Source organism: Macaca mulatta, chromosome 1 (assembly GCF_049350105.2).
Source record: "Macaca mulatta isolate MMU2019108-1 chromosome 1, T2T-MMU8v2.0, whole genome shotgun sequence".
NCBI lineage: Eukaryota > Metazoa > Chordata > Mammalia > Primates > Cercopithecidae > Macaca > Macaca mulatta.
Genome location: NC_133406.1, coordinates 199,675,922 through 199,703,881, shown reverse-complemented (window position 1 = coordinate 199,703,881; position 27,960 = coordinate 199,675,922). Strand labels below are relative to the sequence as shown.

The 27,960-nt window shown below is 40.0% G+C and overlaps 1 protein-coding gene and 1 pseudogene across 30 annotated transcripts in view; both read right to left on the bottom strand.

Moving 5' to 3' along the window:
- Positions 1-27,960, bottom strand: part of SCMH1 (Scm polycomb group protein homolog 1) — a 218,755-nt gene that overhangs the window by 43,265 nt on the left and 147,530 nt on the right. For 25 of the 29 annotated variants that reach the window (XR_003723335.2, XR_013403437.1, XM_015136801.3 and 22 more), the window contains one exon: positions 3,881-4,113. The exons of the other annotated variants lie outside the window; for them this stretch is intronic. Coding sequence is in view for 23 of the 25 variants with exons in the window: in XM_015136801.3 (XP_014992287.1) it covers positions 3,881-4,113 (233 nt within the window). In the remaining 2 variants the exon portion in view is untranslated. The remainder of the gene's footprint in view (positions 1-3,880; positions 4,114-27,960) is intronic. 29 annotated transcript variants of the gene reach the window in all.
- On the bottom strand, positions 15,465-19,907 carry LOC106998010 (tricarboxylate transport protein, mitochondrial pseudogene; annotated as a pseudogene). Its single transcript, XR_001444336.3, has one exon. The product of XR_001444336.3 is annotated as a tricarboxylate transport protein, mitochondrial pseudogene (transcript).

The following is a 27,960-nucleotide window of genomic DNA, read 5'->3' as shown; positions in this document are numbered from 1 at the left end:
CAAATTTGTTTATCTAGGAAGCTTTTCTAGTTTTTCTCTAATCATTGTCTCTTTTATGTTACCTCTGTTTTTTGAACTGTTGCATTTGTCAATATATTGTCATGATATGTTTACATACCAGTATCCCTATTCACTTGGAACTCTTTGAAAGTCTGGTTCTAAGTACAATTCTTAGCCTGGTACTTAGCATAAAATAAGTGTAAATAAAATTTTTTATGAAGCATGCAGTATAATAAAGGAAATAATAGAGGAAATAATAAAGATGATTTGAGAAATCTATTATTTCTCCTACACTGTTCAGGGCAGTTTTTGGGAGAGAAGGATCTCAGGTTTTCTTCTAAGAAACAGTTTTCTAAAAAGCTTTTTTTTTTTTTTGAGATAGAGTCTTGCTCTGTTGTCCAGGCTGGCATGCAGTGGCATGGTTCTGGCTCACTGCAACCTCCACCTCCCATGCTCAAGTGATCCTCCCACCTCAGCCTCCTGAGTAGCTGGGACTACAGTTGTGTGCCAGCACGCATGGCTTACTTTTATAATTTTTTTGTAGAGATGAGGTCTCATATTGCCAAGGCTGGTCTCAAACTTCCTCCTGCTCAAGCGATTATCCTACCTTGGCCTCCCAAAGTGTTGGGATTATAGGCAGGAGCCACTACGTCTGGCTAAAAGCCTTTCTGAATGCAAGCCAAACATAACCATCACGGAGATCCAAAAATCCACTTTTACTAAATGCTTCATGTAGGGGTAACTGCTGGGAGCCATATCAACCTGTCTGCCTTCTGGGAGTATGTTCTCTAAAGAGATAGCTCTGATGACAGCAGGCATATATAAGATGGCTTTGCCTGTGAAAGCAATCATGAAACTCTCATGAAGCATTTAAAACACACATTGAAAGTGAACATCTGCTCATGTTTTTTTACTGCTAAAAGTGAAAATCCAAATAAGTAACGAATGAGTCAGGGAAGGAAGGAAATACCACCTCAACTTCAATGAGTTGATGGTAGGATTTCATTGGGTCCCTAAACGAACAAGCCTGGTAGGTTCGGTGCCTGAATAATGTAAACCTATTTGAGATAGGTACATGTACAATATTATATGTACTCATACATTATCTCGTTTCCATTTTACAGGTGATAAAATGGGCTCAGGACTTTACCCAGAGAAGTCTTCCCAAAGTCATACAGGTGGTAACATATGGAGATAAGATCTAAACCTAAGTATGTCTGGCTTTAAAGCTTATGCTCTATCCACAAGACTACTCTGCTTCAAAAAGAGATATAAAGCCAGCCATGGTGGCTCACGCTTGTAATCCCAGCACTATGGGAGGTCTAGGTGGGAAAATTGCTTGGGCCCAAGAGTTTGAGACCAGCCTGGGCAACACAGCAAGGCCCCATGTCTACAAAAAAATTTTTAAAAATTAGCTGGGCATGATGGCACATGCCTATAATCCCAGCTACTTGGGAGGTTGAGGTGGGAGGATTGCTTGAGCCCAGGAAGTCAAGGCTGCAGTGAACAATGATTGTGTCACTACACTCAGCCTGGGTGACAGAGTGAGACCCTGCCTCAAAAATCAAAGCAAAACAAACAAAAAGGGATATAAGGCTCACAGGTGAAGTGGAAGGCATATACACTTGTAGGGGTTGGCAAAAGAACACAAAGGAGAATTAGAGTATCAAATGCTAGGACATAAAATACAGGAAAAGATGAGAATGACTGCTTTCAAGACGGCTGGAAAGAAAAAGGACTTTGGTTACTACGTTCAAGACTTCCTGAGGGAGCAGAGCAGAGGCAATCACAGAATCAGTTTTTGAGTTCTGAATGATCTTAAAGGTCATTTAACCCAACCATCTACCCAATACTTCTAATTCCCTCTCCCCAAAAGATCCCTCCTATAGAGTCATCCAGTCCCTGATGAAATACCTCTAGTTATAGGGGCTCATTACTTCCATTTGGGGATAGATTTAACTGTTCCTTTTATGTTGAGATAAAGCTTCTCTGCTTGAGTTTCCATTTATTGGTTCTGGTTATATCTTTGGAGCCCCCCAGATAAGTTTTCTCCCTCTTCTGACTGTCCTCAAGATGTCATCATCAAAAGCCATCATCAAAAGCATGGCTTCTCTGGCCTTTGCATCCTTTGGGCCTTCAGCCTCTCCTCTGCAACATGAGAATGAGGTAATGAAGGCAAAAATGAATTAGGACCTGGGTTAGTGGTAACAGATCAAGAGGAGCATTATGTGTTACACAGGAAGATCAGGAGGTGATATTGAGAATTCGAAACCAAAAATAAGAGACAACTGAGATTAGTAACATCATCACTAAAATCATCCATCCATCCATCCATCCATCCATCCATCCATCCATCCATCCACGCACCCACCCACCTACCCTCCTACCCATCTTGCATATTCTGAATATTTCCCAAAAGGCTGACTACGATATAAGGCACCACAGGAGGGAAAAAAAAGAAAAAGATTAGGTTCTTGACCTTGAGGAGCTTATATTCTACAAGGACTGAAGTCAGTGGAAGCTAATAAACAAGCAAAACAAACCAACAGACAAACAAACTAGCCCTAGGGAGGAATTAATGAGATTGAGATGGAATGCCCAGGGAGAACTGGGTATCATCTGTATACTGGAACTCAGGGAGGAGAATCAGAGAAATCTTCTGACAGTTAAGAAATGAGTGGAGGAGGTGATGCTAAAAGGGGCCCTAGAGAAGCTGCTGACAGAAGTCTTTTTTTTTTTTTTTTTTTTTTTTTTTTTCATATCAATGCCTTCCTTAGGGAAGATACCCATGAAAAACAGGCCATGACTAAGAGGTAGTACTTTCAGTAACAGTGCTCAGTGAAGCTGACTCAGCTGTCTTTTCCAATACTAGAATACTAGAAGTGTTGTGTCCCTCAGGAAATGTGGGAAAGAGTTAATATATGCTAGGGAACCAGTGACCTTGGAAGTAGATCTAAGGACCAATCTCTGTAGGTTTTGCCATTTACTAGCCATGTGATCTTAGAAAAATCATTTTACATCTGTAAGTCTCAATTTACTATAAAATAACATTAACACTATTTATCGCTTAGGGTTTTATGAAAATCATGGGATATGTATGCATTGGCATTTAATACAGAGTCTGATAGTAGGTATTCAATTTTTTTTTGAAGAGGTACAGATAGCAAAAAATACATTCAACCTGAAAAAGCTGATTAAAAGAAAAAAAAACACATTTACAGAGTTAATTTGTGCTTTCTGTCCACATGATGGACACCTACTTTGGAAAGGTTAACAAAGAGCAGTTTCTTCCATGTACACTAGACCAGAATCTCCTCAAATATGAGTAACTTTCAAAGTTAAAATTTGTTTCCTATCCTCCACAATCCTATCTTTAATGTTACCAACTCTCAGGTAAGTAGCAAGTAGGGATGATGATCTAGGAAATTCCTCTTACAAGCATATACAAGATAGAGAAGAGGGCCAGATATGCCCCTTTCCAAGAGAGATGGGTATGGATGAATGACCGCCCCTGCCCCCCTCCCCCCACCCGCCTTATTTTTTTGAGATGGAGTCTTGTTCTGTTGCCCAGTCTAGAGTAGAGTGGTGCGATCTCCGCTCACTGCAAGCTCCCCCTGCCGGGTTCACGCCATTCTCCTACCTCAGCCTCCAGAGTAGCTGGAACTACAGGCGCCCGCCACCACACCTGGCTAATTTTTTGTATTTTTAGTAGAGATGGGGTTTCATCCTGTTAGCCAGGATGGTTTCAATCTCCTGACCTTGTGATCCACCCGCCTCGGCCTCCCAAAGTGCTGGGATTACAGGTATAAGCCACCGCGCCTGGCCGAATGACCCCTTTATAATCCCCTATCCCTTTCTGGGAAACCCACATTTTACCTACCTTGCTGCCAGGTTTGGGACCTCTCTTCTTTGGGAATTTCAAAGGTTCAGCTGTCTTGGATGGGGCAGAGATGGGATGGGAAATTAGGGTCTTGGGTGTCCGGCCCCGCTTCTTTCCTGGTTTACGCCCCCTCTGCCCTGGTTGATGTTCCAAGACAGTTTTGGTGCTGCTGTGGATGCTGGGCTTCTCAGTATTCACATCCGAGGCAGGATAGGGATTCTTTGGAATCACAACTGCAAGAAAAAGACTCATTCTATCACCCTCCCTCCCCCATGCATTCTCATCCCAGCCAGAAGGAAAAAAGGACTTGCCACTTCTGCTCAGGTAGTTTTGCTCCAAGAAGCTGGTTTCCTGGCATTTGACCTAAACGTTTAGGAAATCTCTGAAGAAAACTGCATTTAGATTGGCTAGAATTGGAGGTTTTAAATTATTTCTGGCAGATGCAAAAAATATATTAAATTTTTCTTCCTAAGGCATCTTAGACAAGTATTGTGACCTAAGTCAAAGCTGAAGTATATAAATATTAACAGAATCATAGGCTCACAGTTGAAAGGGCTCTTAGAAACCTATAATTCTCTCCTGCTAAGAATGAAGGTCTAAGGCTCAGAACAGGACACAATGCCCTCCCCAAGTTACATAGTGAGTTGGGGATAAGAACTGTTTTGAAATTGAGCCCTGATAACTATGCCAGGGATTTTCTACATCAATCTACTTGAAGTTTTAGTTTGACTATTGCAGTGAGGAGTAGAGGAACATGTGGAAATATAAACCTGATAGCATCTCTCCTTAAAATCCTTTGCTCTTAAAAACCTTTATTCCTCATTACCTTTAAGGTAAGGTCTAAATTCTTTATCCTGATTTCTAAGGACTTTTCTGACTCTGCCCATCTTGCTCTCCCATTATGACTAATGTCATTTCCTATCATCCCACCCCATGTTCTAGTAGCCATATATGTTGAGCTATTATTTTTTATCAGACACATGTCAATACTAAATTTTCAGCACTCGATCCAGGGCCACCTCCTTATTGAGGCCTTCTCTCACCATGTCCCAACTAAGTCAGTGCCCTCTCTTTACTCCCAAAGCATTCTGTAGACATCTATGTTACAGTACTTCTTAATTTTACTCCAGTTATTCATTTTTTCCTTAAACTGAGAATTTTTTGAGGTAAGAGATATCTAATTCATCCTACAAATAGTGAGCACTTACTGTAAGTTATACACTGTGCTAAGCCCTGGGGATAGAACAGTGAACAAACCAGACTTCCACTCTCATGGAGCTTACCTCCTAGTGAAAGAGACAGAAAATTAAAAAAATAGCACAATATACAGTAAAATGTCAGGTAGTGCTAAGTGTTGTGATTAAAACTAACGCAGGGTAAGGAAACAGAATTTTAAGGGAAGTCCTCTTTGAGAAGATGACATTTACACAGAGCTCCTGAAAGAGGTAAAGGCACAATGCCTTATGAAGATGTGAGAGGGTATAACAACAAGTGCAAAGATTATGAGACAGGAACATGTTAGTGTGTTTGAGAAATGGAAAGGAGGTCAGTAGAGCTGTAATTGAGTGAGCAAAGGGGAGGGTAGAGAGAAATTAGGTTAGAGAGTAAGTAGCAGTAAAATTGTGTAGGACTGTAGCCTGTGAAAATGAACTGAACTTATTCTAAATATAAAGGGAAGCCACTGGAAGGTTTTGAGCAGGGGAGGGACAAGATATACTTAAACGGACCACTCCGACTGCTTTGTGAGAGGGACAAGAGTAGAATTAGGAAGACCAGTTAATAAACTATTATATAGGGCAGGTAGAAGATAATACTTCCTAGGCCTCCAGGTAGGAAGTGATAGTTGTGGTAGTACAATGTTAACGATGTAACAACTAGAAAAAGAGTAATTATTTGAAGACAGCACAGAGCTGTCATGAGGATTAGATGAACTGGAATTCCAGGGGATGGCCTCTGAGGTAGCTGATACTGTTTTCTTTCCTGAGGACATCTGCTAATTTCGGCATAAACTAAGGATCAGGCTTGGCATGTGGTGAGGGGCTCCACTGGAAGAAAGAGAAATGAGAGCTGCTGTGACAAACTGGAAACTTAAGGAGCCCCTTCATGTGGCCAGTTTTTCTCACTGGGTATTTGCTGAATTTTGGGTCAGCACACTGGAACTTTAAAGCTTTTAAAAGGCAGAATAAAATCTCCTATAATCTTGTGGTTTTAGGAGACAAGGTTCCACTAGAAGTAGGTGGTATACCCCAAACACATGGCTGATCTCCTCTTAAAGATATTTTAAAACTATAAGGGGTAAAAGGTAATAAAACTAAGCCCCAGACCTCTCAAGGGTAGGACAATCTCCTGCAGTGTTTCAGGGCTAAGAAGATATAAATTAGGTTCTCAATCCATGTCCAAAAAACAAGGATAAACCATAGGCACAATCCAGACGTAGTCTAACTCAATCCATAATTAGATTGAGGTGATCAGGTCCTATCCTATTAGTCTACCAGAGGAAAGGAAGAATTCTTTCTCATGGAAGATACCAGTTGGAGCCTCAACAGTTCTTTTAATATAAAATGTTTGGCATACTACAAAAATTATTAGACACAACAGAGTCAAAACAGTGTGGTAAGTAATCAAGAGAAAATATAGGCAATAGAAAGAGACCCATATATTATCCAAATAATGGAACACACACACAGATTTTTTAAAAAATCATAATTAAGATGTTAAAATGTAAAAAGATGAACAAAATATAAGATAGATAGTACCCACAGAAATATCTATAGAAAAATTAAATGGACATATTATAACTAAAAGATACAGTATTAGGAAGAACTCATTGCATAGATTTAAGGGCAGACAAGAGCCAACAGAAAGGACGGATAAACTTGATGAAAAAATAGAAAACATCCAAAATAAAGTACAGTGAGAAAATATGAAAAAATATTTTAGAGCATTAGAGATAAGTAGACACAGTCAATAGGTCCAAAATATGAGTGGCTGCAACCCCAGAGGGAGAAGACAGATAGAATGAAGAAAAAGCAATACATGAAAAGATAGCAGCAGAGACTTTATCTCTAACTAATGAAAGACATCAACCCACAGATTCAGTATGCTTATGGATTCAGCAATCCATAGTAGGAAAAATGCAAAGAAAACTATGCCAAAACACATAATTGTCAAACTGCTGAAAATACAAAAGATGAAATACAGATGAAATAAAAGACAGGGAGGAAATACAAAGATACATTTTAAAAAGCAGTCAGAGAGAAAAACAGCATTACAGGAGCAACAATAAGAGTGATAGCTGTCTCTTCAATAAAACTGTGTAAGCAAGAAGCAGTAGAATAGTATCTTTAAAGGGCTAAAAGAAACAGACTACCAAAGATAGAATTATACACCCAGTGAAAATATCCTTCAGAAATAAAGGTAAAATAACGAGATTTTTCAGATAATCAAAGCTGAGAGAATCTCACCAGCAGACCTAACTATGGAAAATGAAAAGGAAGTTCTTCAGGCTGAAGGAAAGTAATTCCAGATGGAAACATGAAACTACAGGAAAGATAAAGAACATAAGAAAGGGTAAACATGTGAGTTGATACAAAAGGATACTGATTATTTAAAACAATAAAAATGGCTTGTGCCATTTATAACATATGTATTAATAAGTTATATGACAGCAATAGCACAGAGGATGAAAGTGAAGAGTAAATGGAGCCAAATTTTGGTATGAATTTTGCATTATTTGGGAGTGTTTAGAGCACTTAAGGTAGATTTTAATAAGTCCAATATGCATATTTGCATAGGGCAATTAATTAAAGAATTATCAGTGATAAGAATGTATTACTAAAAAGCTAAGGGGAGAGAAGTAGAATAATAAAACATACTTGATTAATCCAAAAGAAGGCAAGAACAGAGGAATAAAGAAATAAGGAAGAACTTGGACAAATAGAAAACAAAAAAGCAAAATGCAAAATGTTGACTTAAACCCAAATAAGTAATTATATTAAATAAAGGTGGATTAAGTAAAACAATCGGTAGGAATAAATGAACAAACCAGACCAAAAAAAGAAACCTCAGAACTAGTTATATTTGTTTATAAGAGGGCCCCGAGATACAAAGACACTCAAAATATAAAAACACAGGAAGATAAAAGCAAACAGATGAAAATAATATACTCAATAAACACTAACCAAAAGAAAACTAATAACATGAATAACCAATTAAACAACCAATCTACCTGATACATATACCTAATAAATATAGAATATGCAGAGACAGTTTCATCATAGATCCATCAGACATTGGTAAGAGAACAGGATAGTATAAATAACTTTATGCCAATAAATACGAAAATTGAGATAAAACGCCACGCAAGACCAGCCTGGGCAACACTGTGGGACCCCATCTCTACAAAAACAAATGGTTACTCGAGAGGATCACTTGAGCCCAGTTCGAGGTTACAGTGAGCTATATTGCACCGCTGCACTTGAGCCTGGATTATAGAGTGGATACCTCATCTCTTAAAAAACAAAATAAAGCAAAAAAATACCACTGACACAAGAAAAAACAGAATATGAAAAGCCTCATATATAATTAAAAAATTGCAACTGCAATTAAAAATCTTTCCACAAAGAAAATCCCAGGCCTAAATGGCTTCACTGGTGAATTCTGGCAAATATTTAAATAAGAAATAATAACAAATCTTGCAAAGTCTCTTTTGAAAAATAGAAGAGGGAACACTTCCCATTTCATTTTATAAGGCCAGCATAACCCCCATACCAAAACATGACAAAGCTGTTACAAGAAAAAGAAAAAAAACTAGACTAATATCCCTCATGAACATAGATGCAAAATCTTTAACCAAGTATTTGTAAATTAAATCTAGCTCTCTCTATATATGTATATCAGATATATAATCCTATATATATATATCATATCATAACATGTAGGATAATATATCATAACTAAGTGGGATTTATTCCAGAAATACAAAGGTTGTTTAACAATGGAAAATACAATCAGCTGAACACATACATTCACTAAATGAAAGAGAAAGCCCATATATCATCTCAATAGATGAAGAAAAAGCATTTGACAAAATTCAACACCCATTCATGATAAAAATTATCAATAAACTAGGAATAAAAGAGAATTTCCTTAGTCTAGATAAAGCCATCTATAAAAAAAACTATAACCAATAGTATTCTTAATGGTGAAATATTGAACACTTCTTATTGAATTATGGGATAAAACAAAATAACTACTATCACCACTTCTATTCGACATTGTATTGGAGGTCAATGCAATAAGGAAACGAAAAGAAATAAAATCTATAAATATAGATTGTAAGGGAAGAAGTGTTACTTGTACACAACATGATTGTTTATGTAAATATTCCTCCCTACAAGTCTACAAATCTATTAAAATAAAAAAATGAATTTGGAAAGGTCACTAGATACAAATCTAATATGTAAAATTCTAATGTATTTCTCTAAATAGCAACAATTTGAAAATTATTTAAAAATCCACAAAATACTTGATGTTATTTGAACATCAAGTATTCAGTGAAAGATGGGCAAGACATCTGCACTGAAAACTATAAAACATTGATAGGAGAAATTAAAGAAGATCTAGATACCACATGGCCATGAAGGGATGTTACATTCATAGATTGAAAGCGTTACCACTGTTAGGTGTCAACTCTCATCAAACTGATCTAGAGTCAATGCAATTCCAATCAAAATCTCAGCAGTTTCTAAAAAATGTGTGGTGTATGTATACAAATTGACAATTTAATTCTAAATTTTAATAGGAAATGCAAAGTCAATCTTCATGAATAACAGCAAAGCTGGAGAATGTGAATCATCAAACTGCAAGATTCATTATAAAGTTACAGTAATCTACACATATATTATTGGTTGGGCTTGGTGTCTCATGCCTATAACCCCAGCACTCTGGGAGACTGAGGCAGGAGGACTGCTTGAGGCCAGGAGTTTGAGACCAGCCTTGCAACATAGCATGACCCAGTCTCTACAAAATTTTTTTAAAAAATTAGCTGGGCATGGTGGCGCACACCTGTAGTCCCAGTGACTCTGGATGCTGAGGTGGGAGGATTACTTAAGCCCTGGAGGTTACGGCTGCATCGAGCCATGATGGTGTCACTGCACTCTAGTGTACGTGACAGAACAGGACTGTCTTAAAAAAAAAAAAAGACATATATTATTGGTGCAAGGGTAGATGAATGAATCAACAGAGCAAAATAGAGAGTTCCAAAATTAACTACACATATATAGTCATCTGATTTATGATAAATGTGCCCTTGCAATTCTGTGGAGAGAAAAAATAGTCTTTTCAATAAAATTGTGGTGAGTCAAATAGGTATCCATATGGAAAAAAATTAAACTTGAATTCTGTTTCACACCAGATACGAAAATTAATGTGAAGGCTAAAACATCTAATTTCTAGAAGAAGACAAATGAGAATACCTTCAAAACTATGGGGGCAGACAAAGATTTATTAAAACAGGACACAAAAAGCATTAATTATCAGAGACTGAAGATTGATATATATGACCTCATTAAAACAAAATATTTCTCTTAATCAAAGGACAATATTAAGAAAATGAAAAAAATCCAGAAGTGGGAAAAGATACACAAAACACATACATAAGAAAAATAATATCCAGAATATATAAAGAATGCCCAAAAATCAATAATGAAGACTGGGCAATTTAAAAAATGGATAAGACTTGATGAAGCACTTCACAAAAATGAGTATAATGGCAAATAAGCATACAAAAAGTTGTTGAATACTATTAGTAATACAGAAATGTAAATTAAAACTATGGGACACTATATCCCACCAAAACTGCTAAAATTTAAAGGACTGACAATATTGGTGAGGATGTGAAGCAACTAGAATTCAACATTGCTGGTGGGAACGTAAATCATTTTGACAAATTGCTTAGCTGTATATCCTATGACCCAACAATTCCACATCTCAGTATATATCCAAGAGAAGTGAGTGATATGACCACCAAAAGCCATGTGCTAGAATATTCACCATTGCATTTTTCATAAGAGGCAAAACTAGAAACAACCTAAAGGCCCAACAGATTTTTAAAATGTGGTATATTCATAAACAGGAATATTACAGAGAAATTAAAAAGAACAATTATTGTATGCAGCAATATGAATCTCACAGAAATAATGTTAGACAAAAGAAGCCAGAGTATGTATTTTATAATTATCTTTATATGAAGTCTGAAAACAGAAAAACTAATCTGTAGTGATAGTTTGATGGGTTGGGCAGGTGGGGTTTCAACCAAAAGGGAGAATAAGTGAGTCTTCTGGGGGTGTTGGAAATGAATCCAGCACCCTCTTATATCAATATAAAATAAACACAAACAAAAAAGACAAAAGATAGTGATGAACTGAAATCTTTGAAGAGAGTAATATTATTGGAGAAGATGAGAATTAGTTAGATTCAGAATACACTGGAAGAAAGAGCTGACATGACTGGATGTCAGTGAAAGAAAATTAGCAAAGACAAAACACAAAAGTATAAAATCATATCCAATGAAATAGAGGAGGGCTGGGCATGGTGGCTCACATCTGTAATCCCAGTACCCTGGGAGGCAGGAGGATCACTTGAGGCCAGGAGTTCAAGACCAGCTCGGGCAACATAGCGAGATCCTGTCTCTAGAAATTTTTTTTTTTTAATTAGCCAGAAGTGGTGGCATGAACCTGTGTTCCCAGCTACTCAGAAGGCTGAGGTGGGAGGATCACTTGAGCCCAGGAGTTCAAGGCTGCAGCGAGCTGTGATCACACCACTGCATTACAGCCTGGGTGACAGTGAGACCCTGTTTGTATTAAAAAAAATTTTTTTTAAAAGAAAGAGAGGCATCATAGATGATCCAATATTATTTGCTTAAGCAATTTGGAGGAAAATGATGCCATTTACTGGGATGTTAAACATTGGGAAAGAGAACCAACAGTTCAGTTTTTAAACATGTTTCTTATGAGATACTTGTTAGATATGGTATTAATCCATTTTCACACTGCTATAAAGACATACCTGAGACTTGTTAATTAATAAAGAGGTTTAATTGACTCACAGTTCCGTAATTGACTCACAGTTCTGCAGGGCTGGGGAGGTCTCAAGTAACTTACAATCATGGTGGAAGGGGAAGAAGCATGTCTTACGGTAGGTGAGAGAGAGAGTGGCGAGCGAAGGGGGAAGAGCCCCTTATAAAACCATCAGATCTTGTGAGAACTCACTATCACGAGACCAGCATGGGGGAACTGCCCCCATGATCTAATTACCTCCTACCAGATCTCTCTCTTTTTTTAAATGGCTTTATGCAGTTATCTTTAATCAGTTAAAATAAAAGTGTAAACATGTATATTATCTTTTATTTACCTATGTGATGACCTTAAATCAGTGCTCATTATTTCTTTGTGTGCATTCAAGCTACAATCTGGTGTCACTTTTCAGCCTCAAGAACTTTAGTATTAGGAAAGTCTGCTAGCAATACATGCTTTCAGTCTTTACCTGCATTTGCCTTTTTTCACCTGTACTTTGAGAGAGAATATGTTGGATATAAAATTCTCTGTTGACTGGTGTTCTTTGTTGTTCTTGTTTTTTGTTTTCTTTTAGTACTTTGAATGTCATCCCACTGCCTTCTGGTCTTGTTTCTGATCATAAGTAAGCCAGTAGTCATGTTGAGTATCTCATTTATATGATGGATCATTTTTCTCTTGCTGTTTTCAAGGTTTTCTCTTTGTTCTTGGATTCTGACAATTTGACTATGGGGTAGCTCTCTGAGACATGTTTAATAATTTTTTTTTTTTAATTTCTATAGGCTATTGGGGAACAGGTGGTGTTTGGTTACATAAGTAAGTTCTTTAGTGGTGATTTACAATATTTTGGTGCAACCATTACCGAAGCAGTATATGCTGCACTGTATTTGTACAATCTTTTATCCCTCATCCTCTTCCCACCCTTTACCCCTGAGTCTCCAAAGTCCATTGTGTTATTCTTATGCCTTTGCATCCTCATAGCTTAGCTCCCACTTATAAGTGAGAAATGATGTCTAGTTTTCCATTCCTGAGTTACTCCACTCAGAGTAATAGTCTCCAATCTCATCCAGGTCTCTGCAAATGCCATTAATTCCATTTTATGGCTGAGTAGTATTCAATCATATCTCTCTCTCTCTCTCTCACAGTTTCTTTTTTTTTTTTTTTTCAGATAGAGTCTTGCTCTGACACCAGGCTGGAGTGCAGTGGCGTGATCTTGGCTCATGGCAACCTCCACCTCCTGGGTTCAAGCGATTCTCCTGCCTCGGCCTCCCGAGTAGCTGGGACTACAGGTGTGTGCCACCATGCCTGGCTAATTTTTTGTATTTTTAGTAGAGATGGGGTTTCACCATATTAGCCAGGATGGTCTTGATCTCCTGACCTCGTGATCCACCTGCCTCGGCCTCCCAAGTGCTGGGATTACAGGCGTGAGCCACGGCGCCCGGCCCTATATCACAGTTTCTTTATTCGCTCATTGATTGATGGGCATTTGGGTTGGTTCCACGTTTTTGCAACTTTGAACTGTGTTGCTATAAACATGTGTGTGCCAATATCTTTCTTGTATAATGACTTCTATTCCTCTGGGTAGATATCCAGTAGTGGGATTGCTGCATTAAATGGTAGTTCTACTTATAGTTCTTTAAGGAATCTCCACACTGTTTTCCATAGTGGTTGTACTAGTTTACATTCCCACCAGCAGTGTAGAAGTGTTCCCTGTTCACTGCATCCATGCCAACATCTACTATTTTTTGATTATGGCCATTCTTGTAGGAGTAAGGTGGTATCACATTGTAGTTTTGATTTGCATTTCCCTGATCATTAGTGATGTTGAACATTTTTTCATGTATTTGTTGCCTATTTGTATATCTTCTTTTGAGAATTTTGTATTTATGTCCTTAGCCCACTTTTTGATGGTATTGTTTGCTTTTTTCTTTTTGATTTGAGTTCACTGTGGATTTTGGATATTAGTCCTCTGTCAGATGTACAGATTGTGAAGATTTTTTCCCACTCTGTGGGTTGTCTGTTTACTCTGCTGACTGTTCCTTTTGCCATGCAAAAGCTTGTTAGTTTAAGAAGTCCCAGCAATTTATCTTTGTTTTTATTGCATTGGCTTTTGGTTCTTAGTCATGAACTTCCTGCCTAAGCCAATGTCTAGAAGGGGTTTTCGAATGTTATCTTCTAAAATTTTCATAGTTTCAGGTCTTAGATTTAAGTCCTTAATCCATTTTGAGTTGATTTTTGTATAAGGTGAGAGATGAGGATCTGGTTTCATTCTCCTACATGTGGCTAGCCAATTATCCCAGCACCATATGTTGAAAAGGGTGTCCTTTCCCCACTTTATGTTTTTGTTTGCTTTGTCAAAGATCAGTTGGCTCTAAGTATTTGGATTTATTTCTGGGTTCCCTATTCTGTTCCATTGGTCTAGGTCTCTATTTTTATACCAGTACCATGCTGTTTTGGTGACTATGGCCTTATAGTATAGTTTGAAATTAGGTAATGTAATGCCTCCAGATTTGTTCTTTTTGTTTAGTCTTGCTTGGATATGTGGGCTCTTTTTTGGTTCCATATGAATTTTAGAATTGTTTTTTCTAATTCTGTGAAGAATGATGTTGGTATTTTGATGGGAATTGCATTGGGTATTTGTAGATTGCTTTTGGCAGTATGGTCATTTTCACAATATTGACTCTACCCATCCATCAGCATGGGATGTGTTTCCATTTGTGTCGTCAATGATTTCTTTCAGCAGTGCTTTGTAGTTTTCCTTGTAGAGGTCTTTCACCTCCTTGTTAGGTATATTCCTAAGTATTTTATTTTATTTTGCAGCTACTGTAAAAGGGGTTGAGTACTTGATTTGATTCTCAACTTGGTCGCTGTTGGTGTACAGAAGAGCTACTGATTTGTGTACATTAATTTTGTACCTGGAAACTTTGCTGAATTCTTTTATCAGTTGTAGGAGCTTTCTGGAGGAGTCTTTAGGGTTTTTGAGGTAAACGATCCTATAGTCAGTAAACAGTGACAGTCTGACTTCCTCTTTACTGATATGGATGCCCTTTATTTCTTTCTCTTGTCTGATTGCTCTGCCTAGGACTTCCAGTGCTATGTTGAAGAGAAGTGGTGAGAGTGGGCATCCTTTTCTTGTTTCAGTTCTCAGCGGGAATGTTTTCAACTTTTCCCTATTCAGTATTATGTTGGCTGTGGGCTTTTAATAGATGGCTTTTATTACATACATCTCTTGTATGCCAATTTTGCTGGGAGTTTTAATCATAAAAAGATACTAGATTTGTCAAATGCTTTTCCTGCATCTATTGAGATGATCATGTGATTTTTGTTAATTCTGTTTATGTGGCGTATCACATTTATTGACTCACATATGTTAAACCATCCCTGCATTAATGTTATGAAACCTACTTGATCATGGTGGACTATCTTTTTGATATGTTGTTGGATTTGGTTAGCTAGTGCTTTGTTAAGAATTTTAGCATTTATGTTCATCAGGGATACTGGTTGGTCTGTAGTTTTCTTTTTTAGTTATATCCTTTCCTGGTTTTGGTATTAGGATGATTTTGGCTTCACAGAATGAATTAGGGAGGGTTCCCTCTTTTTCTATCTTGTGGAGTAGTGTCAACAGGATTCACACCAATTCTGAACATCTGGTAGAATTCTGCTGTGAATCCGTCTGGTCGTGGACTTTTTTTGGCTGGTAATTTTTAAATTACCATTTTAATCTTGCTGCTTGTTACTGGTCTGTTCAGGGTACCTAATTCTTCCTGATTTAAGCTTGGAGGGTTGTATCTACCCAGGAATTTATCCATCTCTTCTAGGTTTTCTAGTTTATGTATGTAAAGGTGTTCATAGTAGCCTTGAATGACCTTTTGTATTTCTGTGGTGTCAGCTGTAATATCTCCCGTTTTGTTTCTTACTGAACTTATTTGGATTTTCTCTCTTCTTGCTAATGGTCTATCAATTTTATTTATCTTTTCAAACAACCAGCTTTTTGTTTCATTTATTTATTTTTTTTTTTGCAACACAATCTGGTTTATTCTGCCTTGGCAGGGTGGTCCTGAGAGTGGCGGATGCCACCCTGTCCTGGGCTGAGGGAGGCCCCAAGGGCCAGTTAAGGCCAATAGTGGGAGAAGTCGGGGGCTGCAGCCCCTGGAATGCGGTGAAGCCAGGTAGAGGCCTGGAGGCAGTTGTGGTATGCTGGGGCAGGGTGAAAGGCAGTGGACTGGGACCAGGCCAGTGATATAGGGCTGAGGACCTAGGCCACATGGTCACATGACACAGAACATGAAACACAGGCACAGGGCTCACAGTAAGCACCTGGACAAGTGGGCACAGGGTCACAGGCCAGATGCACACCCAGCCATGGCTGGGCCAGACATTGGGACACAGTGGTGGTGTCACACAGAGACCACAGGGAGGACACGGCACTATGGAACACATGAATTTGACAGCCACGATGCAGAGACCAGGCCACAGAGCTTGAGGGACATGGCAAGGGGCCTTTTGGCACTACTGCACTGAAATCATGTGAGACAAGGGTGGTGGGGCACTCTGGAGGTGCCTGGGGTGGTTCCTTTGAGGGCCTCTAGGCTTAGTATGTCTTCCACACTTTGTTGAGCAGTTTTACCACCTCATCATAGATGATAAACACTATGGCCACATTCAGGACAACCCAGCCCAGGCAGGAACAGTGCCCTTGTAGAATGCCTTGAGCCCTCCTTCCTCAGGATCTGCAAGCCACAGTCCCATGTGTTCCAGTATTTGTGCACCTCCAGGCCCTGCATCTGGGTCTTAATCACGTCCAGAGGAGTGTTTCCAAAGACACTGGCTGCACCCACAATAGCTCTGAAGACCCCAGTGATCAGCAGGTTCATGGGCTTGTTGAGGTTGTTCCCTCGGTACCAGTTGCACAGGGAGATCATGACAAAGAAGCAGATAGCCTGGTTCGAGCCCTGCTTCAGCATGGTGGCTGTGAGGTCCTGGTACGTTCCCTTCAGCCCTTGTTCCCACACAATCTCCCTAACCGCATGGAAGAATCCTGTGTACTTGGGGTTTGGGGAGGTCTGGTTGTGGTTGAACTTCACCTTGATGGTCTCCGTGGGGCACACGACTTCCATGGCCCCTGGCCATGCTGGCTCCTGGGCCACAGAGCAGCTCGTGCGTGCTGTCCAGCTGTCCCTGGGCATCCTGCATGTGGTTGCTGAGGAACGCAAACATTCCAAACCTGACGGCTGCCTTGGGGATGGAGCTGCAGAGGTGGGAGCTGAGGCCACAGTATAGGCCCAGGGCACCATGGCTGTGGACCATCTGCTGCACGCAGTCCCCAGTGCCCCGGTACTGTGGCAGGTGCAAGTGTTCATCCAAATGCAGCTGCGTCTTCACGTATTGGTGGGGAAGGTGATGCAGATGTCAATGCCGCCCGCCAGGCCAACTGCCAGGATCGCCTCCCCTGGGTGTGTCAGTTTGGCCTTCCCGGACACAGGCTCAGCGGCCACCAGAGCACGCAGGGTGTGGCCATGGCGGGTGGGAGGTAGGGGCTCATTTATCTTTTGTACAGTTTATTTTGTTTCAACTTGATTTAGTTCTGCTCTGATCTTGGTTATTTCCTTTCTTCTGCTGGGTTTGGGTTTGTTCTTGTTTCTCTAGTTCCTTGAGGTATGACCTTAGATTGTCTGTGCTCTTTCAGACTTTTTGCTGTAGGCGTTTAGGGCTATGAACTTTCCTCTTAGCATCACCTTTGCTGTGTCCAGAGGTTTTGACAGGTTGTGTCACTATTGTCATTCAGTTCGAAGAATTATTTAATTTTCATCTTGATTTCATTTTTAACTCAATGATCATTCAAGAGCAGGTTATTGAATTTCCATGTATTTGTGTGGTTTTGAAGGTTCCTTTTGGAATTGATTTCCTGTTTTATTTAACTGTGGTCTGCGAGAGTGCTTGATATAATTTCAATTTTCTTAAATTTATTGAGGCTCGTTTTGTGGCTTCCCATATGCTCTATCTTGGAGAAAGTTCCATGTGCTGTATTCTGTGGCTATTGGATGGAATGTTCCATATATATTTGTTAAATCCATTTGTTTCAGGGTATAGTTTAAATCCATTGTTTCTTTCTTGACTTTCTGTCTTGATGACCCATCTAGTGCTGTCAGTGGAGTACTGAAGTCCCCCACTATTACTGTGTTGCTGTCTATCTTATTTCTTAGGTCTATTAGTATTAGGCTGTTTTCACGCTGCTGATAAAGACATACCCAAGACTGGGAAGATAAAGAGGTTTAATTGGACTCACAGATCCTCATGGCTGGGGAGGCCTCAGAATCGTGGTGGAGGCAAAAGGCACTTCTTACATGGTGGCGCAAGAGAAAATAAGGAAGATGCAAAAGCGAAAACCTCTGATAAAACCATTAGATCTTGTGAGACTTATTCACTACCACAAGAACAGTATGGGGAAACCGCCCCCATTATTCAAATTATCTCCCACTGGGCCCCTCCCACAATACACGGGAATTATGGGAGTACAATTCAGGATGAGATTTGGGTGGGGACACAGATCCAAACTATATCATCCCACCCGAGGCCCTCCAAATCTCATGTCCTCACATTTCAAAACCAATCATGCCTTCCCAACAATCCCCCAAAGGCTTATCTCATTTCAGCATTAACCCAAAAGTCCACAGTCCAAAGTCTCATCTGAGACAAGGCAAGTCCATTCCACCTATGAGCCTATAAAATCAACAGCAAGCTAGTTACTTCCTAGATACAATGGGGTACAGGTATTGGATAAACACAGCCATTACAAATGGGAGAAACTGACCAAAACAAAGGGGTTACGGGGCCAATGCAAGTCTGAAATCCAGCAGGGCAGTCAAATTTTAAAGCTCCAAAATGATCCCCTTTGACTCCAGGTCTCACATCCAGGTCATGCTGATGCAAGAGGTGGGTTCCCATGGTCTTGAGCAGCTCCACCTCTGTAGTTTTGCAGGGTACAGCCTCCCTCCCAGCTGCGTTCATGGGCTGGCATTGAGTGTCTGTGTCTTTTCCAGGCAAACGGTGTGAGCTGTCGGTGGATCTACCATTCTGGAGTCTGGAGGACAGTGGCCCTCTTCTCACAGCTCCACTAGGCAGTACCCCAGTAGGGACTCTGTGGCAGCTCTGACCCCACATTTCTCTTCTGCACTTCTCTAGCAGAAGTTATCTATGAGTGCCCCACCCCTGCAGCAAACTTCTGTGTGGGCATTCAGGTGTTTCCACACATCTTCTGAAATCTAGGTGGAGGTTCCCATACCCCGATTCTTGACTTTTCTGTACTTGCAGGCTCAACACCATGTGGAAGCTGCCAAAGCTTGGGGCTTGCACTTCTGAAGTCATGGCTTGAGCTCTACATTGGCTCCTTTCAGCCATGGCTGGAGCAGCTAACACAGGGCACCAAGTCCCTAGGCTGCACACAGCATGGGGACCCTGGGCTTGGGCCAGGAAACCATTTTCTCCTAGGCCTCTGGGCCTGTGAAGGGGAGGGGCTGGGATGAAGGGAGGGGAGGGACTGGGATGAAGGGAGGGGAGGGGCTAGGATGGGAGGGGCTGTTTTAAAGACCTCTGACATGGCCTGGAGACATTTTCCCCATTGTCTTGGGGATTAACATTTGGCTTCTCGTTACTTATGCAAATTTCTGCAGCAAGCTTGAATTTCTCCTTGAAAATGGGTTTTTCTTTTCTATCACATTGTCAAGCTGCAAATTTTCCAAACTTTTATGCTCTTCTTCCTTTATAAAGTGGAATGCCTTTAACAGCACCCGTCACCTCTTTTTTTTTTTTTTTTTTTTTTTTGAGACAGAGTCTTGCTCTGTCACCCGGGGCTGGATTGCAATGGCATGATCTTGGATCACTGCAACCTCTGCCTCCTGGGTTCAAGTGATTCTCCTGCCTCAGCCTCCCAAGTAGCTGGGACTACAGGCACGTGCCACCACGCCCAGCTTTGTATTTTTATTAGAGACAGGGTTTCACCATATCTGAGACCACCATATTGGCCAAGCTGGTCTCAAACCCCTGACCTTGTGGTCCGCCCGTCTCAGCCTCCCCATAGTGCTGGGATTACAGGCATAAGCCACTGCGCCCAGCCTCCAGGTCACCTCTTGCTTTGCCGCTTAGAAATTTTTCCACCAGATACCCTAAATCATCTCTCTCAAGTTCAAATTTCCACAAATCTCTAGGGCAGGGGCAAATTGCTGCCAGTCTCTTTGCTAAAACATAACAAGAGTCACCTTTGCTCCAGTTCCCAACAAGTTTCTCATTTTTATCTGAGACCACCTCAGCCTGGACCTTATTGTCCATATTGCTATCAGGTTTTTGGTCAAAGCCATTTAACAAGTTTCTAGGAAGTTCCAAAATTCCCCACATTTTCCTGTCTTCTTCTGAGCCCTTCAAACTGTTCCAACTGCTGCCTGTTACCCAGTTCCAAAGTTGCTTCCATATTTTTGGGTATCTTTTCAGCAGCACCCCACACTACCGGTGCCAATTTACTGTATTAGTCCATCTTGACAGTGGTGATAAAGACATACCCGAGACTGGGAAGAAAAAGAGGTTTACCGGCACTGACAGTTCCACATGGCTGGGGAGGCCTCAGAATCATGGTGGGAAGCGAAAGGCACTTATTACATGGCAGCAGCAAGAGAAAATAAGGAAGATGCAAAAGTGGAAACCGCTGATAAAATCATCAGCTCTTGTGAGACTTGTTCACTACCATGAGAACAATATGGCGGAACCACCCCATGATTCAAATTATCTCCCACTAGGTCCCTCCCACAACATGTGGGAGTTATGGGAGTATAATTAAAGATGAGATTTGGGTGGAGGATATAGCCAAACCATATTAATTAGTAATTGTTTTATAAACTTGGAAGCTCCAAGTGTTAGGTACATGTGTGTTTAGGATTATGATATTTTCCTGTTGGACAAGGCCTTTTATCATTATATAATGTCCCTCTTTGTCTTTTTTAACTGCTGTTGCTTTAAAGTTTGTTTTGTCTGATATAAGAATAGCTACTCCTGCTTGCTTTTGATGTCCATTTGCATGAAATGTCTTTTACAACCCTTTTACCTTAAGTTTGTTCAAGTCCTTATGTGTTAGGTGGGTCTCTTGAGGGCAGCAGATGTTTGGTTGGTGAATTCTTATCCATTCTGCAATTCTGTATATTTTAAGTAGAGCATTTAGGCCATTTACATTCAATGTTAGTATTGAAATGTGAGGTACTATTCCATTGATAGTGCTATTTGTTGCCTGTATACCTTAGTTGTTTTGTTTTTATTTTTTAAATTGTATTTTTGTTTTATAGGTCCTGTGAGATTTGTGCTTTAAAGAGGTTGTTTTGATGTGTTTCCAGGATTTGTTTCAAGATTTAGAGCTCCTTTTAGCATTCTTGTAGTGGTGGCTTGGTAGTGGCAAATTCTCTCAGCATTTGTTTGTCTGAAAAAGACTGCATCTTTCCTTCATATATGAAGCTTAGTTTCACTGGATACACAGTTCTTGGCTGATAATTGTTTTGTTTGAGGAGGCTGAAGATAGGGCCCCAATCCCTTCCAACTTGTAGGGTTTCTGCTGAGAAATCTGCTGTTAATCTGATAGGTTCTCCTTTATAGGTTACCTGGTGCTTTTGTTTCACAGCTTTTAAGATTCTTTCCTTCATCCTAACTGTAGATAACATGATGACAATGTGCGTAGGTGATGATCGTTTTGCGATGAATTTCCAAGGTGTTCTTTGTGCTTCTTGTACTTGGCTGCCTAAGTCTCTAGCAAGGCTGGAAAAGTTTTCCTTGATTATTCCCCCAAATATGTTTTCCAAAATTTTAGATTTCTCTTCTTCCCCAGGAACTCCAATTATTCTTAGGTTTGGTCATTTAACATAATCCTAGACTTCTTGGAGGCCTTGTTCATATTTTCTTTTTTCTCTTTGTTGGACCGGGTGAATTCGAAGACCTTGTCTTTGAGCTCTAAATTTCTTTCTTCTACTTGTTCAATTCTATTGCTGAGACTTCCCAGAGCATTTTGCATTTCTATAAGTGTGTCCATTGCTTACCCAAGTTTTGATTGTTTTTTCTTTATCTATTTCCTTGAATATTTATCCCTTCACTTTTTGTATCATTTTTTGGATTTCCTTGTATTGGGCTTTGCCTTTCTCTGGTGCCTCCCTGATTATCTTAATAACTAACCTCCCGGATTCTTTTTCAGGTAAATCAGGGATTTCTTCTTGGTTTGGGTCCATTGCTGGTGAGCTAGTGTGATTTTTTGGGGGTGTTAAAGAACCTTGTTTTGTCAAATTACCAGAGTTGGTTTTCTGGTTCCTTCTCATTTGGGTAGGCTGTTAGAGGGAAGGTCTAGGGCTAAAGACTGTTGTTCAGATTATTTTGTCCCATGGGGTGTTCCCTTGTATGTAGTAATACCCCCCTTTTCCTATGTATGTGGCTTCCTGAGAGCCAAGCTGTAGTGATTATTGTCTCTCTTCTAGATCTAGTCACCCAGCAAGTCTACCGGGCTCTGGGCTGGTACTGGGCATTGTCTGCACAGTCCAGTAATGAGAACCATCTGAGGGTCCGTCAGCCATGGATACCAGCACAGTATTTGGGTTGTCTCCCAGGTCCTGCAGGAGCAATCCGTTTCCTTCAGTGCATCTGTGGGTCCTCTCACAGGTTTCTGATTTATTATTGCAGTTGTTCTGGAGCAAAAATTCATGATGCGAGCCTCCATATGCTGCTCTGTCCATCTGGGTTGAAGTGCAATCTAGTCCTGCCTCCTGCCCACCATGATCCCCCCTCCACCACCAGGTCTCTCTCGACATGTGGGGATTACAATTTGAGATGAGATTTGGGTGCGAACACAAAGCCAAAACATATCAGATATCAAATATGGAGATGTTAATTAGGCAGCTGTATATATGAGCCTGGAATTCAAGGGAGAAGCTGGGACTGAAGACAAACAGAGAATTATCAGTATATAACTGGTATGTAAAGCCATCAGGCTAGATGAGAGCTCCTGGAGTTTGAGGACATAGTCAAGAAAAAAGTTGTTCTTGAGATGTCTTACCATTCAGAAGTTGTAGAGAAGAGGATGATTCAGTAAAGGAGACTAAAAGGTGGCTCATAAATCCAGAAGAAAAAAAGAGTATGAGATCCTCGAAGTCAAGTGAAAAAAGTGTTTGAAGAAAGGTGGAAAGGCAGCATTTCAACTAAATGATCAAAGGTAACATTACCCAAAATGGGACATACTGACATGTACCTCCTGATGTGATATACCAAGAATAGCATAGCTTTTTAATTAAAAACTTTTTTTTTGGAGACAAGGTCTTGCAGTGTTGCCCAGGCTAGAGTGTACTGGCAAGAACATAGCTCACTGCAACTTCTGAACTCTTGGGTTCAAGCAATGCTCCTGCCTCAGCCTCCCAAGCAGCAGGCACTACGACTGTGTGCCACTATGCCTAGCTAATTAAATTTTTTTTTTTTTTCCCCAGAGATGGGGGTCTCGCTTTGTTGCCCAGGCTGGTCTTAAATTCCTGGATTCAAGCAATCCTCCTCCTGCCTCGGTCTCCCAAAGTGCTAAGATTACAGGCATAAGCCACCATGCCCAGCTGAGAATACCATATTAGTTATGTCATACCTCTGTCAAAAATCAATAATCCTGAATCAGACAAACCAAAATTCAGGCACATTTAATATAACAACTGGCCTGTTGTGCTTCGAAAGTGTCAGTATCATGAAAAATAAAAAAGAGGAACTTTCCAGATTCAGAAGACTAAAATAACACAACTAATGCAACATATAATCTGTATTGGAGTCTGAAGTTAAAAAAAAATTACTTTGAAATTAGAATAATTGGCAAAATCTGAATAGTATTAGGTAATATGTGATGTCCAAGTGTTTGAGTTCAGAAAGACTCTCACACATTATCTAATAAATCTGAAGATGTATACACCCTATGACTTAGTAATTCCAATCTTAGGTGTAAACTCCAAAGAAATTCTTGCACATGTACACCACAGTATGTGTAAAAGAATGCTCATAGCAATGTTATTTGTAGTAACTGGAAACTTGGAATGACCCATATGTTCACTGTTGATAAAATAGATTTTTAATGGCTGGGCGTGGTGGCTCACATCTGTAATCTGAGCACTTTGGGAGGCCGAGGTGGGTCTATCTCCTGAGGCCAGGAGTTCGAGACCAGCCTGACCAATATAGTGAAACCCCATCTCTACTAAAAATACAAAAATTAGCCGGGTGTGGTGGCAAGTGCTTGTAGTCCTAGCTACTTGGGAGGCTGAGACAAGAGAATTGCTTGAAACTGGGAGGTGGAAGTTGCAGTGAGCCGAGGTCGTGCCACTGCACTCCAGCCTGGGTGACAGAGCAGGACTCTGTCTCAAAAAAAAACAAAAGATTTTTAAAATGTTATATAGTAACCTGCTCTCAGAGTGTGTTCTGGGTACTCCTGGGGGTCCTCAAAGTCCTTCTCAGGGTCTGTAAGGTCAAAACTATACACCTAATGATAATAGAACATTGTTTGCCTTTTCCACATTCATTCTCTTATAGTGGAGTTTTCCAGAAGCTACATGTAATGGCATCACTCTAACAAATAATGGGATGTACACTTGTATATATATTTATTACTTGAAATATACTTATTCATTACTACTTTTTTTTTTTTTTTTTACAAAAAAGTTTTTTGCATACTTTGAGACAGGGTCTTGCTCTGTCATCCGGGCTAGAGTGTAGTGGTGTGATCACAGCTCATTGCAGCCTCAACCTCCTGGCTCAAGTGAACCTCCTGGGCTCAAATGAACCTCCTGACTCAGCATCCCGAGTAGCTGGGACTACAGTTGCATGCCACCATGCCAGGCTAATTTACAGGGTCTCACTATGTTGTTAAGGCTGGTCTCAAACTCCTGGCCTCAAGTGATCCTCCCACCTTGGTCTCCCAAAGTGTGAGGATTACAGGCATGAGCCACCTCACCCAGCCTGCACACTTTGTTGGTACCTAAACAGGCATATATTTAATGTATACAATTTGACGAGTTTGGACATATGCAAAGCGTTCCACTGTGGTTTTTTTTTTTTTTTTTGGTGTGTGTGGGGTAAGAATACTTCACGGGACATCTGCTCTCTTGACAACAATTTACATGGACAATATCATATTGTTAACTATAGGCACTATGTTGTACAGCAGATCTCTAGAAATTACTCACCTTGCAAAACTGAAACTTTATATCCATTAACAACTTCCTATCCACCCTGCCTCCACTCACGGCAACCACCATTCTATTCTCTGCTTCTATGAATTTGACCATTTTAGATAGCTCATGTTAAGTGGAATCATGCAGTGTTTTTTTTTTTTGACTGGCTTATTTTCCAGGTTCATCCATGTTGTCACAAATGATAGGATTTCTTTCTTTAATAAGGCTAAGTAACATTCCATTGTATATATATGCCACATTTTCTTAATCCATTTATCTGACAATGGATATTTGCCTTGTTTCCATGGAATGAATGCTTGTATATTCCTGCTCTAAAAAGTTCTAAATTTTTGTTTTTATTTTTGAGTTGGGGGTCTTGTTCTGTTGCCTAGGCTAGAGTGCAGTAGCATGATCATAGCTCGGTGAAATCTTGACTTCCTGGGCTCAAGTGATCCTCCTGCATCAGCTTCCCAAATAGTTGGACTACAAGCATCCCCCACCATTCTTGGCTGATTTTCAGTTTTTTTGGAGAGATGGGGTCTTGCTATGTTGCCCAGGGTGGTCTTAAACTCTTGGCTTCAAGTGATTCTCCCAACTTGGTCTCCCAAAGTGCTACAATTACAGGTATGAACCACTATGCCTGACTCTAAGTTTTATTTTCCAATATGGTGAGATAAATATATACATATATATATATATATATCCCACATAAATAAAAGCTCTTTGAAGTCTTTAAAGACATAAAAGCTTCCTGAGACTAGAAGGTTTGAGAACCACTGACCTACAATTATAATCACTTCCTTGTCCTTCTCTTTTTCCAACACACTTGCCTAGAAAAAACCCCAACCCTCGTTAAAGTCAACTCTTTTTTTTTTTTTTGAGACGGAGTCTCGCTCTGTCGCCCAGGCTGGAGTGCAGTGGTCGGATCTCAGCTCACTGCAAGCTCTGCCTCCAGGGTTAACGCCATTCTCCTGCCTCAGCCTCCCAAGTAGCTGGGACTACAGGCGCCCGCCACCTCACCCAGCTAGTTTTTTGTATTTTTTAGAAATTCAACTCTTTACCTATTCCACACCCAAGCCTAAGATGCTGAATGGTTTTACTTTAAGTTGATTATTATAAACCCCAAGACTGCCCATATTTCTCTAGTAACCTACCACAGATCTAAGCTGGGTAGGGAGATAAGTGATTCACTTTGGAATTCCTGCCATCACACGACAAGGCACTAAATTCTTACCCAGTCAGATATAAGAGAAGAACAGAACAATGCTTTACTTGAGTCGTTTAACAGTCAGAAAATAGTTTTTCTTCTCTTTTTCCTTAAGGCTAGACATAAAACTCCACAGTGCCAACTGGCGAAGAGGTTGCCCTCTCTGGCTTGAAAGATCTGGACAGAAGAAACCAACCAATTATACTGAACAGTTCTAAAAAATCAGCTTACAAATGTCATGTGTGAGTAGCTAGCACTGAGATTAGACTTCATGCTAATTTAAAAGCTGCTTTAATAAATGGATTTTCTTAAGCTATCCTGAGGGACTCCAGGATTTGGACGTTCTTTTTATCAGGAAGCCCTGCCCTGCCACAATCTAATCTAATTATCCTAGTTGGAAAAAAAAACTGGGGTGATGTCAGGAGACCAGGGATCTAATTTTAATTCAGACTCTTATGATGTGACCCTGAGTTTGTTATTTAAACACAATCTTTTCTTATTTTTCCAAATGTAAATAATTAAGTTAATGACTGCCTTACTTAAGAGAAAGATGAAGGATAGGAATATTGTCCAACACATTTCGATGCTACTGAGGTTGACAGGATTAGACCCTTAATCAATAAAAATACTTTAGACAAAATTCTTGTACATCTGTGGTTTCATTTGACTTTCAGGACAATCTTGTGAAGGGTGACATTTATCACGTCCTTTGACAAATGAGGAAAGTGAGACTGAGAGAAGTAAAAGTGGCAGAGCCAGGCATGATTCTAGTCTTTGGAGTCTTCATTGTACACACTCTAGCAAATAGCCTAGGTGGAAGGAATAAACCTTTCTGGATTGGCAGGAGCCCAGGAAGTGGCAATTTATGTGTTAATTAATCTGACTACATCAATTTAAGATTAAATAAATGCTAAGCATCAAGGTTTGCCAAGTGTCTAAAGTGAAAAAAACCTCAACATGATTCTTGCCCTAGAGGAATACAATCTTGAGAAGGTTGGGGGTAGATATTTGTAAAATCAATCATGATTCAGTGGGTATGGACTGGGGTAGGAAAGGTACAAGATAAGCCTAGAACACCCTGGTCAGAAAGTAATGGGATACTCAAAGAGCAATGAGGCTATGTCAAAAGGATGCAGAAGCCAATTTTAAGAAGCTTCTACTATCCAAATCTTGGACAATTTGAGCAGAAAAATAATGACAGAAACAAATTATAACTCACTTAATAAAATAAGAATCCATGAGTCCATACTCATGTAACTGAGTGAATAAACAGGGAAGAAGAGAAATCTCTTGCTTACAGTAGAATTCCAACTAATGAACATGTAAGGAATGAGGACATTAGGAAATAATTTGTCAATAACTGATGCAGGCAAGCCTCATCAAAGAATGGTGAAACTACTGGGTCAGAGTTTGATGAGAAACAGGACATTTATAGTTTCAAAGTTCTCCACAAGATAATTAATGACAAAGAAAAAAATAGTAACACTACAGTGAAGACACCTGACACACACAGCCTGAACCAAGTAATTAAGGTTACTATCTGCAGTAATGAGACAAGTAGGTATCATGTACCTCCAATATGATGCTTTGAGA